At 41.0% G+C, this 13,056-nt stretch overlaps 1 protein-coding gene across 4 annotated transcripts in view; it reads right to left on the reverse strand.

Moving 5' to 3' along the window:
• Positions 1-5,585: 5,585 nt before the first annotated feature.
• Positions 5,586-13,056, reverse strand: part of chst10 (carbohydrate sulfotransferase 10) — a 29,509-nt gene continuing 22,038 nt past the window's right edge. For all 4 annotated transcript variants that reach the window (XM_042080955.1, XM_042080957.1, XM_042080954.1 and 1 more), the window contains exons 2-6: positions 10,691-10,830; positions 9,823-9,914; positions 8,261-8,495; positions 7,709-7,814; positions 5,586-7,584 (exon numbers count right to left, since the gene is read on the reverse strand). In XM_042080955.1, the coding sequence (XP_041936889.1) occupies positions 7,020-7,584; positions 7,709-7,814; positions 8,261-8,495; positions 9,823-9,914; positions 10,691-10,793 (1,101 nt within the window). In that variant the 5' untranslated portion in view covers positions 10,794-10,830 and the 3' untranslated portion in view covers positions 5,586-7,019. The remainder of the gene's footprint in view (positions 7,585-7,708; positions 7,815-8,260; positions 8,496-9,822; positions 9,915-10,690; positions 10,831-13,056) is intronic.

Here is a 13,056-nt window from a genome sequence, read left to right on the forward strand (position 1 = left end):
CTGTACTGTATATCCTTCAGGAAATACTTTTCTAGTTATTATTATTATTGTATATAAGGGAGTTTCTACTTTTATGTTTGTTTTTGTCACTATACCAGTGATGGACTTTGAAATCATAGACTGTTGACCTCCCAGGGGTTTCCAGCTGCAGATTTCTGAATAAGATTGAGCTGCAATAAGAGACTATATGCAAAGCAGATTCAATCTACAAAATGCTTGAGTTGTCCATGACACTCGGGAAGAAACTTCTGAGGAAGCATCTAATCCCAGAGCTAATCCAGGGCTAACTAGGCAATCCTGAGTGGTTTATAGACAGGGATTCTCTAGTGTTGAGAAAATACTGTAACGATTTGATAGCGACATACACAGTTGTCCAATCAAAAGGTTTATTAGCTGAGAACGAGAGCAGGGACACAGACACAGAACACAATATACACGGGGCAGGTCAAGTACACACACATACAGGGGAGGACGCAGCCCCCCACACAAAAAGGATCACACACGAGGGAGAACTAAAAGGGAAACATGTTACATTAAAGACGCCAACATTACACTCAAAACTAAGGAGAAATACAGACATAAACCCCCCAAATGTTCGCTCTCGTATCCCAGGATGCCCTGCGCGGGAGAACGCTAACACTTATCTTTTGCGCCGACCTTACAATACCTTGGTTTTGAGGAATTACCTGTATTGGGTTTTGCGGCTGTGATGAAATATTTCTTTCTGGCTTCAATAATAATAACAAAAAAAATCATTTTGTCATCAGTGAGGTCACAGTGAGATCACAGTGAACTTGACTTTTGACCACCATAATCTAATAATTTCATCATTCATTACCAGTGAATGCTCTTGAGGAACTAACTTCAGGGTATTCTTAAGATAATAATAATAATAATAATAATAATAATAATAATAATAATAATAATAAGCTTTATCTGTTTAGCACCTTTCATACACAGAATGCAGCTCTAAGTGCTTTACATTTGGAACATGTAACACAATAATAGAAAAGAATCAGTCCATCAGGGTATTCTTAAGATATCACACATGACGACGGATGGACAACCTGAAAATACTGCCTCTGGCCAAGACTATCTTTAGTACAGAGTCATAAAAATGAAATTCATATGGACCCTTTCAACAATAAAAACAAAAACAATGCTTGAACGTTCTATTTGGGCCCCAATCTACTTCCTCTGCATTAAGATAACATATGGAATGTTCAAAAGGAAGTCTTGTGGGGCCAACTATGATGCTGATAATGGAACTCTCTTGAAAGGGTCCATACAGTTTATTCATCCACATCTGCACCTTTACCATCAACTCCTTCACCTCGACCATCTAGCCAGGTGTCACTGTGAACTCCTTCACCTCGACCATCTAGCCAGGTGTCACTGTGAACTCCTTCACCCCCTCGACCATCCAGCCAGGTGTCACTGTGAACTCCCTCACCCCACTCCTTGACTGCTGGTCTGGTCTGTTTAAGATGTGTACAGGCCTTGAAGTCTCATAATACTTGCAGTAGGCTAATATCAAAGTTTATAAAAACCATACATGCATCCGTTAAGTCATAGAAATCCACCACAGGTGTCATGCGGGTTTTGCCGTTTATGAGTTGACAGCAGTAACAGATATAGGTCTTGACCATATTCTCTGGTAGGCTACATTTAACTACTACTTCAAAACCACCTTTAGGTGGGTGATGAGGTAAGATAGTGAAGACATAACTCAAGGGGGGAGTTTAAATGCCATTTCTGAAGGGAAAGGAAATGATTATAACAAAGATTAAGGGCTCTATCTTGACGATTAGAAATGTGCCACAAAGCTTATTCTTATCGCGATGCAAAGCTTATTGCGATCTTACACTTGAATTTTGCGCCATGCGCTTCACTTTTATTAAGCCTTGTGCCCAGGGCTGTGGCAGAAAGTGTGGTCTGGCGCATGATCCAATAACATTTGAAACCTCATTGCTATCTTACACCCTCTAAAAATCATCACGCCACTGACCAAGAAAAACCTGGTCTATAGCGAAAGGCGCATCTAAGCACAGCTGAAGACGCACTGTCACAAGATGTAAGCAGCTCCAAACAACTTCTCAAATAGGATTTTTATTCAGTCATTATTGGGGTAAGTGTTTTTTTTTCAGGCTACATTTCTTTTTTCAGGCTACGTTTTCGATGGTAACCCATTGTCAGTCAATAGTGAAAGTAATTAACTGTGTAGAACTGTTTTGTCGTTGACTATGACACAAGTGCAGATGTGTGGCTATACTCTGCTAGGTTTTAGTAAAGCATGGTTTAGTGGAATACCTGTTCCATGGCCTCGCGTACAAGCAGATTCCTTCAAATGTTGCTGACTATCAAAATACCGATGCACTGCTTGAAGTTATTAAACGGGATGACAGTCATTCTCATTGGTTTAAAGGATGTTACACCCAAAACACACCCATGACTGATTAAGAAACATAAGAACAACCTTTTTGCGCCAAGTGCCCAACGTTTGATAACAAAACCACCAAGATAAAGCCCTAGGCTGAAGAACAAAGACACTGGACAGAAGGTGAATGAAGGAAAACTGAAATATTTTGAGTTAAAAAAATAAACAAAAAGAACCCAGAAAAGTGCTTAACGCTATGTGACAAGAACATTGCAGAAACTGGTCTGAGAAAGCTTTTGTGTTGTGAAATTGTACAGTGTAATAGGAAACAATCAGATATTGCTATTTTGCAATGTCATGCCATACCTGCATTTTATCGTGAAACAGGAGAATGACCCAAAGCATTGATCAGATGTTGAAAAGTGATCTTTTCAGTCAGCTGGTATTCTCTATGTGATGGATTGGTCAGCACAGTCACAGGACACCAACTGTGCTGTTGTGAGCTGTTGAATTGGTTTGACTGAAGGGTACAGATAAGCACAACCTGTATGTGGGAGAGGCATGGGGTGAAATTTCTGCAAACAACCTCAAATCAACTATAGAATTCCCAACAGAAGTGATGATTGCTGGCAAAAGGCCTTTGTGTATCCTCAAAATCCTAGCCATTATTTACAGCATTGATAATGTAGACTGTTTTCTGCCGTGCACCTGAGCACTGCACGTGAAGGCCTGCTCGGGTGGTTTTAACAGCAGCTTACTGTACTTACTGACTCCTGCCTCTATACCTTGCAGCTTACGTACTGAATCTGAAACTGCCTTTACCCTGCAGCTCCCTATGGGGAAACTGCCACTGGCGCTCGCGTGGTGGAGGGAGGATTCAAAGGATTAGCCTCAATAGGCCTTCTCTTTAATCTGTGCGCTGGATACCTAAGATCTAGCTAAAATCTGACACCACCCACAGAACGGCTAAATAGGCTACTGTATGATCTGCCGTGGACCCTAAACCCATATTGAGTTGCAAAAAGGACAGACAACATATCAAATGTCGAAACTGAGCAATTTGACTATTTCATGACAAATACTAATACAAATATTTCACAATTAATTAGTTGGAGTGCCACCATATAAAAAGGAGCATCCCAGAGGTTGATCTCTCAGAAGTAGGCTATACATAGGTAGGTATTCATCACCATTAGGCCTATATTCAATATAAGACTATACTCTTTAATGTCAAATTGCAAAAGATTTGGGAATTTCATCATCTATAGTAGCCTATATAACATTGCTAAAATATTCAGAGAATCCAGGAACAGGGATGAAGAACTATAATAGTGATCTTTGTGGTCAAAATGGACCTGTTTACCTCTGCAGGTTAAAACTCTACCATGCAAAGAAGAAAACATATTTAGACATGGTTCTACATGATCTAGAAACACCAATGTCTTATCTGGGCTCCAGCTCATGTGACCTCGGGAGTGAATATTAAAACATTAGCACCTCATACATGCTGAAAATCCACATCTTTTTCTATTACGCAGCCACTTGGTTCAGTCTGACCAGAGTTTGAGTTTGAGTCCTGTCCAGTGTCTGAGGTCTTTAGTGTCCCCTCGCTCGGAGTCTCACGGTTTGCACGTGCTTAGCAGGCTTTTGTGTGTGGTCTTGGACGTAGGCTACACGCATTCACACAAGGACACTCACACACTCATTCTATCTTTTTTTTCTCTCTCTCTCTCTCTCTCATTCAAACACACACACACAGAAAAGCACACGTGCACATTGCTAGTATCACCTGTCCAACAATACTGTTCTGAAAAGACCCTCAATCTCACAGCACATGCTGTTCAGCACGAGACCATGTGACCACCTCTCAGTTTTCACAGAGCAGTAGATAAAACAGAGTGGCGACACTCCCATTGGACTTCGTTGTACGCTTTTTGCCGCCTATGCAGCCTCGCGTAGTTCCAAAAATCCAGGGTATGACCACAGATCTACAAAATGTTAGTTGTAACCAATGAACCACGACATCATTGAACATCGTTGTTGTGGCCATCACAGGTTTCAGTGGAGTCCCCCCCCCCCCCCCCCCCCCAAAAAAAATGGTTAGGATACCTGTTCTTAATGCCTGTTTACACATTTGTTCTAGAATCTTTGGTGAGGACTGAGCATTAGGCAGGGCAGAGAGATACCGTATGCTACTATAGCAACCAGGTTTCCCCACTCACCGCAGGCTGTTATTGTGTCTCACTGATCAGTCTAATGACCCTGAAGTATTCTGTACGTTAGGCCCGACACCCCATACGCAAAAAGCCTTAACGTTACCTTCTGAGATCTGACGACATGATCTGACATGACCTGATAAAAATAGAAAAACGGCCACTGATGGCTGACATGATGGACATGATGATGCAGCATGATGCTACTATACTATACTACAGTAGTAGTAAATGCTCCTCTATTTGAGGGAAATAAATGTCTCTTTAAAAGGAAGACTAAAAAGCATGATGCTACAGCAGCCTCTCTCTGGGAGAAGACTAAAAAGGTTTCCTCAGTCTGTGTCTGATTCCATTTAAGAGCAAGTTGACAAAGAACTTTTTATCTGAGCATAACATTTCAGGATTCTGCTAAAAATACTTAAATAACTATTGCTACCCGTTTCACAGATCTCTAGCTTCCCAACAACCACTCATTATTTCCTTGTGCTTAAGAACAACTGGATGTCACTTGATTGGGTTACATTAGGCCGCCTACACTTAAGTGGTATAAAGGTCACATTTAGTGCAGTACTGCCCCTAAGTGGTCAAACGAGATACATTACACCGTTCTGCAGCATATGAAACCATTTTTACATGACTTTCTCAGATACATTTTTGATGGTAAACAGATTATATGTTGTCCCCACTAGGCACTCAAGCCATTTAGTGTTCTTTTGGTATCGGTAGGAAGCTTTGTAAACAATTTAGATTTTACAGCCAAGTTACCAAATGTTTTGCATCATTTAGCAATGCAATTGTTGATGGTGTTCCCAATGGCTTCTAGTTAACTTGTTCCAGTTAACTTGTTAGTTTCAGAGAAAACCTCTAACACCATTTATGGCCTTAATAACATATTCACAGTTGTATATTTACATATACATGTAAATGCTCTAGCAATCAATTGTGAATAGTGTGTGGATAATGTTTTGCTGAAGAAAGACATCAGACTTGTTGAGGAGGTTCTAGTTGCGTCATTTAGTTAGTCATTTCAGTGCAATGTAACACCTTTCCATGTCCCTGGTCCTACTGCAACTGACATGAACATATTCAGACCATCATGACGGAAGAATGTGAACAGGAAATGACATCACAGCGCTGGAGTGAGGTCATCATGCACAGGCTGGGCGTGTGCTTGGTCATTTTTTCGCCACTGCACACCCACGACTAAAGTGCCCCAGTCTGAACTGTCTTCTGCCACACTACATCACTGTGGGGGCAATAGGTGGCTATTTTGACACAAATCCTCCTGGACAAAAAGACTGTGGTGACTTCATGAGTTGTTTGTCACATATCACAACTTCTTTCATATGATGTTTTTCCTGAAAAATATGTCCTAGGTATGGGAATGTGAAACATCCACACAGCAAGGGTGACGTGGGTTTGATTGTTTTGCTTTAAAATTTCTTTTTTTATAACCGACGAGGAGTCACAACAGTCCTTTCCATTCCATTTATCTTAAAATATAATAATAATATAATATATTTTTCTGACATAATACAACCTCTTGAACAGACTGGACATCATCTCATGACCTAGCTAGCATGACACAATGCAGCTCCAGACCTTTTGAGTAGGAATTCACTAAGGTTTCAGAATAACTACTGGATGCTACAATACTACCACTCAGTATTACTCCACTGCAATCAAATTCAGAGGCATTCAGAGTATTAACCTACATGGTATATTTTGTTGGCAACTACAAGGACACTTTGTCAGCAGAAACAGGGCACTACAACACAGTTGTACATCTGTGCAGAGCAATTTCTCAATATTACTGACACTACGCTGGTCAGGGATTCAAACCAACCCTTTAGTTTCTGTCGCAAACACCCCAACATCCACAACCACCACCAACACCCTTATAATGATCTTAAATTCATAAAGTTGACTTTTATTTTATACTGTTCTACTCAACTGCCAACTGTTATCAAATCGTCATTATCTTCTGGCACTATCTAAATGTTGTGGAGTGTTTATCGGTCTGTAAAAAAGAGATACTGCAATTGTTAGTTCAAGTCTTTGCACATTTTTCCAAAAGGAGACAAGGTAAGAGCAGGTAACTACATTACATATTTAGTGTACAGTAGTCTTGTTAAATAATGTTGCTGCACTACAGCAAGAAGCAGCAATTGCTTGGCCAATATAGCGATAACATCTGACCATTATCATCAAACTCTAGAGGGAGTGTCCACCATCACCATATGCTGGGAAACCCAGGTACTGGAAGGGGACAATCATAGTCGCCCTCCCTGCCATTCACGAGAAAGGCCAAAGCCATCAGGGCTCCACCACTTGGCCAAAGAACAGCCAAAGCCATCAGGTCGGCCAGGCTGGCCGTCCCTCATGCTAGGGCCGGTGCTACATGGAGTTGAAGGGAGGGGCAGCCTCTCTCAGTCCAACAGGAAGTCAGGCCGTGGGTAGCCAAAGAGGTCAAAGTCCCCCTGGAAGCGCTTGTAGAGGCGTCGTGCGTCGCGCTTGCTGATCCCGGAGAAGTAGCGCTCCACCTTCGTGCGGTTGTAGAGCATGATGCCGGGCGGGATAGTCGGGTAGGACACCAGGTGCTCGATCCCGGCCGCCTTGAGGATGTAGGGGGCATCGCGGTCCAGTGTCTCATGGTGACCCACCACGCTGTACGAGATATCGCATGGCGCACACAGCTCCACGTACGTCAGCCAGTGAATCACATGCTGCCCAAACTGCCTGTTGAGTCGCCTCTGTCCAGATATGTCACCGAGATAGCGTACGAAATCTTCAAAGCGTAATCCGGGCGGTTCTTGGCTGGAGTCGTCGTCGGGATCTCGATGGATCCTGCGGTATTTGCGAATTATGGCAGGGGCGATGTCATGCTTGTACCAGGGTTCAGAGCGAGGGTTCTTCACAAATTTGTCCTTAAAAGCAGAGATGATTCGCTCAAAAGGGTCTCGAACAATAAAGAACTTGAAGTACGTGTCCAATCTGAAGAAGAGAATAACAAATGCAATCTCAATCACAAAACAAATTTGAATTACAATTACAAATACATCAACACAGGCTTATACAATTATAACACATTTATAAACATGTAAATATTCTTTCAGACCTTTCTTTAATCTCATTTTCTTTCATGGAGGAGAGGCGGGGAAGGCCATTCTTTTCATGGTCATGTACCAATACTTCAGGGATGTCCTCTACCTTAGAATATTTTCCTACAGAAAAAGAACATGGGGACAAAAGAATAAGATCCACCTTAGGCACATTCACAACTGGACAGGACATAAGATCCACCTTAGGCACATTCACAACTGGACAGGACATAAGATCCACCTTAGGCACATTCACAACTGGACAGGACATAAGATCCACCTTAGGCACATTCACAACTGGACAGGAGAGAAAGCTCATACTGAGCTCAATATGAGCAGGATTTCGCCTGATATGTTTTCCAACTAATGAAAATGCCATTACAAAAAGAGTCTTAATTTTGTGGGCAACAATGCCAGTGTACACAACCAGTAAGCTACATTGCCACAAGCCAAACCCCTGGCCCTCCCTCACTATGAGTCATGTATCAAGCACACACACACACACACACACACACACACACACACACACACACACACACACACACACACAGACACAAAGAGACACTCACCATTGAGAACAATGAGGACCTTCTTCCACTGTGTGTTGCCAACCTTGGGGGTCTGGCAGAAGAGAATCTTATGTTTGTCACACACAAATATGCGGTCCAGGACAAACTTGTTGATGGGAGTGTGTGTGAGATTCCGAATGGAAGAGTTCCGGCAGACACTGGCCAGCACATCCAAACGCCTTTCTCGCACAGACCGCCAGTCAGACGGGATTGTGGGTAAAGCCCCCACGGTGGACTAAGGAGGACGCACAGACACACATACGTGCATGAGTGTGCATATGCACAAGTACATGTAAATGTACACCGAATTATTAGGGCTGACCACTCATTATAGGACTGACTATTGCCCGAAACCTCATGATACAATATGTCAATACAGAGGCTACGAAACGATATGCATTACAATACATGTTGACATGTTGATTCTAAATAATGATCGTGTCCAAAACAGAAGAGCTGCTCTACGAACTGTTCTTTATAATTCTTTATTACACGGCTCTTCAGAGTGCTGCAGAATGCTCCATTCACTTAAATGGGCCTTCCCAACGTTCGGTGGTCTGCTAATTCTCAATAACAGACGTTGCTAAGTATAACAGACCGCTGTCAAGGAAAATGGGCTTAATACTTCTATTTCGCGTCTTTGATATTACTGTGCAAGGACTGGAACATCATTCAAAAGTGAAAGCAGACGGTTGATCAGCTGTGTTCTAAAGAATGTTTGATTCAAGTTCAGCGTGTGCTGTGAACTATTTGTTTCTCACCAAAAGCCACAATGAAACGGTAACAAATAGGCTATAGCCTAGGCTATGTAGGCTAAAGAGTCACATCGTGGGGAGTTTATTGTTTCGTTTTGGTAGTAACCGTGTAATAAGCGGGATAATGTATAGAACGCCGGTCATTATTGGGAAAATAAGTCCCGACAGGGCGAACTGGACCCCGACGCGCAGCAGAGCAGTATCCCTTACTTATACGTAATTGTATAAAAGTAATAGGCAAAGCGTTAAGGATCACAAGACTTAAAAAAACAATTCAGGCCCAGAGATCTTAAAAGTAAAAATAATAATTCTGTTTCAAATCTGAAAGTTGCTAACTTTAACCTTGACATTCTAAAATGACCTTTTACATTGTGTCTTATGGTTTTGTTCTTTGATGCTGTATCAATACAGGAGGACATGACAATGTATGTCAATACAGCCCTACCGCTCATCAGTCCTAATGCTATGACGATATAATATCGATATTCTGAGTACAGTCCTACCACAAATCAGTCCTGATGCTATGTAATAGCAGAAGAGATTCCACTTTCTGTTGACTAAATGAGAAATATGACAAGACAATTGACGTCCAGCTAAAACTGAGATAGTCCTATATACTAGGATTATAGAACACTGCAGATATTGAAATATTGTAATAAGCTGTTTCAGTATTTCTGAGCACTACAGATGCACCTATGGGTTAATAGTCAACCAAGTGAACAGAACTATTACCGTGGGAAACCAGCATGTCATAAAAAATAAAGTTTTATTGACAAAACAATGATAATAATCTTATGGCAACCTTACCAAATTGTTAGGTTGCTGTATTGCTTTCTGAGGTTTGACTGTTTTGAAAGACAGCTCGGTCCAAGTCCGTAACTTCACCTTCCCCCCATAGTCTGTAAAACACAGCAGACGTGTCTGTCATTCCACTGTTAACAGAACTTTAAGCTGTGTTGGTCAGATACCAGTCATCATCTCTTCTCACCCCAACCACTGACTGTTCACCCCACTCCCCTCCGGGAGGCGTTAAAGGGCAAAAGGGCAATAGTTTAAAAGTGCAACATAGTATACTATACTAGTCAAGCACCCAGTGAACAGTAGTCAAGCTTCAATATTCGAAATGTGTTAGATGAGCGTCATTGTCTATCACACATGAAGGACTACATGAATATAAAAAGCATAGAGGTCATGAAGATTAATCATTGGGACATATTTATGAGCTGCATGATTAATTGCAGCCTTTTGCGATTAGCTATTTGCATTAGTTACAATTGCGATTTCGATGAAAAATCGATTCATTGGGCAGCCCTGATTCTTTGTCAGTATGGTTGGGCAAAAGTGTGGAAGAGGAATGTACACCCAAGGAGAAGTGCTGGCCAGGAGGTTATCAAATTAAAAACAAAACAGCCGGACGACACGACATTGCGTGAAAGAAAATGAGATTAAAGAAAGGTCTGAAAGAATTTACATGTTAATAAATGTGTTATAATTGTATAAGCCTGTGTTGATGTATTCATAATTGGAATGCAAATGTGTTTTGTGATTGAGATTGCATTTGTTATTCTCTTCTTCAGATTGGACACGTACTTCCACTGTGATTAATAAACGTTGGTTATTAATAAATGTATTAAGAGATACTCTGTTTTTAATAGTATGGTCGGGCATCACTCACCATCAGGTAGTCGCAGGTTGAAGTTGATGAAGCGACTAGCAACCATGAGCAGTAGGAGCACCCAGCCACACACGCCCACCAGCAGCCAATGGCGACGCATCATCTCCCAACGTGCCGGCTGACAGCCATCCACACCGCACCTAGCACGATGACAACAAATGAGAAGTCAAAACATGAGAATATAAAGCTTTAAAAAAGACAGTCATCACAGTCTTCTTGATTTACGTCATCTCAAAACAGATCATTAATTACTAAGCATACAATAATACTAAGCATATAATAATTTTAATCTTCTATTTTTAGACAGGTATGCATCATTGGCACAGCTTAATCAAAACATAATGTGAGCACATGCCTATTGCTATGGTCTCAGCTCATGAACACTCTGTAAAGACAAACTATGGGCACAAGTATGAACACCCTTTTTGGAATAATGTTACTTTATAATGAGTAACCATAAGTCAATGGGTCTTGGCGTTTTGGTTTGACCTTTAGTGTGTCTTAGCCCCAAAAAGGTTGAGAACCTTGAGATGATGAGCTTGCTCTGAAGGGCAGTAGGTTTCGCCTGTCACACTATGTTGGCACAAACCTTTCATAATCAGGCACCCATCACTGCCTGTATTTCATACAATGACATAATAAACTGAAATCCAAAAAGGCATTAGAACACATGTCTACTTTCCTTAAGGATTAGATCACGCCTGTCTTCTTGAAAAATTAACTTGGCTAAATCACTCTTAAAAACAGGGCGGGTGCCACATGAGCTACCCAATGCCTGTATAATCTATATAAAAACAATGATCATACCATTTTAAAGCATGAACTGGCCATTGGCTTTACTGAGCCATTTCAGTAACAAGTAGAGCAACTTGGAAAATTTAAGCTTCACCCTACTCAAACATTGTCTTGGGCAATTTTGTTTTTAAATTAAAATATTACTAATAATATTAAAATAATTACTAATAGACTGAAGTGACACAAGCAACTGGCAAAACAAGAAAATTAGTCATGCTCTTAAAATGTAAGTAAATAAACACATAAACACTGATGGTTTTATCTGGGAATCTATGAAATGTACGTTACCCACAAGAACCCTGAGCGAGTTCAAAGTTTAGATGACTGACAAACTGATGTAATTTTAACACAACTATTTGTAAAAAACATAACAACAAAGCAAAACTGACGGGTGGTGTTAGTTTGAGATTATCATGTAGTCTTGACAGCTAATATTAGCAATCGTTAGCTAGGAAGGCTTAATGCTTCACTCATAACTGTGTCGTAAACGTGCTAATTACCAACCATTTCGTTAGAAAATTCTAAAACGATGTTTTTTAATACTTAATAACATAATAACATTTGATAAATGAACCTTACATTTTTCAGGAGCCATAGGTGTGTAGATTTGAACAAAATTTAGTTTGGTTCTTAATGGAGTTTTTACTGCCTGAAATATCCGATTTTGTGTACCACACTCGGAGTTAAGTGCTGGGCTGGTAGGTGCCTATTCCCAACCTCTCAAGGCACATAATAGTTAGCCCGAGAATTCTCGTTGCAATTCAAAATTCCACTGAGCTCCAAGCGGATTTGTACACGCAGCCTGTTTACAGCTCTTCGAGTCACGGTAAAATGTATTTTCTGGTACATAGCTAATTAAGATACACTTATGGTGTGGGTGCTTGCGTTTTTTTAGGAATCCGCCGTCTTAGTTTGTATAGAAATGAATATTAAGTGACACATACACGTAAGAGGTTGGACATACAGGACGGTTGGTAATATGTGACGTTCCGTTATAGATGGACAGCTCACGGACGATTCGCTGTCCATCTAAAGTTATGCAGTCAGTCATTCCTCCAAACGGATTTTAACTTGGCAATTCAGTAATATGAATACGCTAAAATTCCTGTTACCCTGCGAATAAAATGTGAAATATTCCGTGTGAGCCTAGAACTACTACTTTTCTAAACATTAGCCTACCATTCAATTACTTCTCACTGGCTAGCTAGCTAACGTTATGGACAACACCATTGATGGAGCTAGTAGCTAGCTAGCTAGATTACAGCAGGACAGATGCGCAAAGGGATATTGTATAACCATCACACACAAGCGCTAAAGTCACCAACATCAGACGGCTTTGAAACTGATCATCCAGAGCTAAAGAACAATGATAGTAACTACGATTAGCATCGAACAAGGACACCCTGAACACTAAATTAGGTAACTAACGGTATAGCTTCTAGCTAGGAATGCTAGCCTGGACAAGCCATTTTAAGGAGCTAGAGCTACCGTTACGTTAGCTTAAGTATTGTGGTGCCAAACATTAAATAGCTGGTGCAAGTTAAAACGGCATGTATCACTCTCGATATATT

The sequence above is a fragment of the Alosa sapidissima genome, chromosome 23 (assembly GCF_018492685.1).
Source record: "Alosa sapidissima isolate fAloSap1 chromosome 23, fAloSap1.pri, whole genome shotgun sequence".
In the NCBI taxonomy this organism is placed as follows: Eukaryota; Metazoa; Chordata; class Actinopteri; order Clupeiformes; family Clupeidae; genus Alosa; species Alosa sapidissima.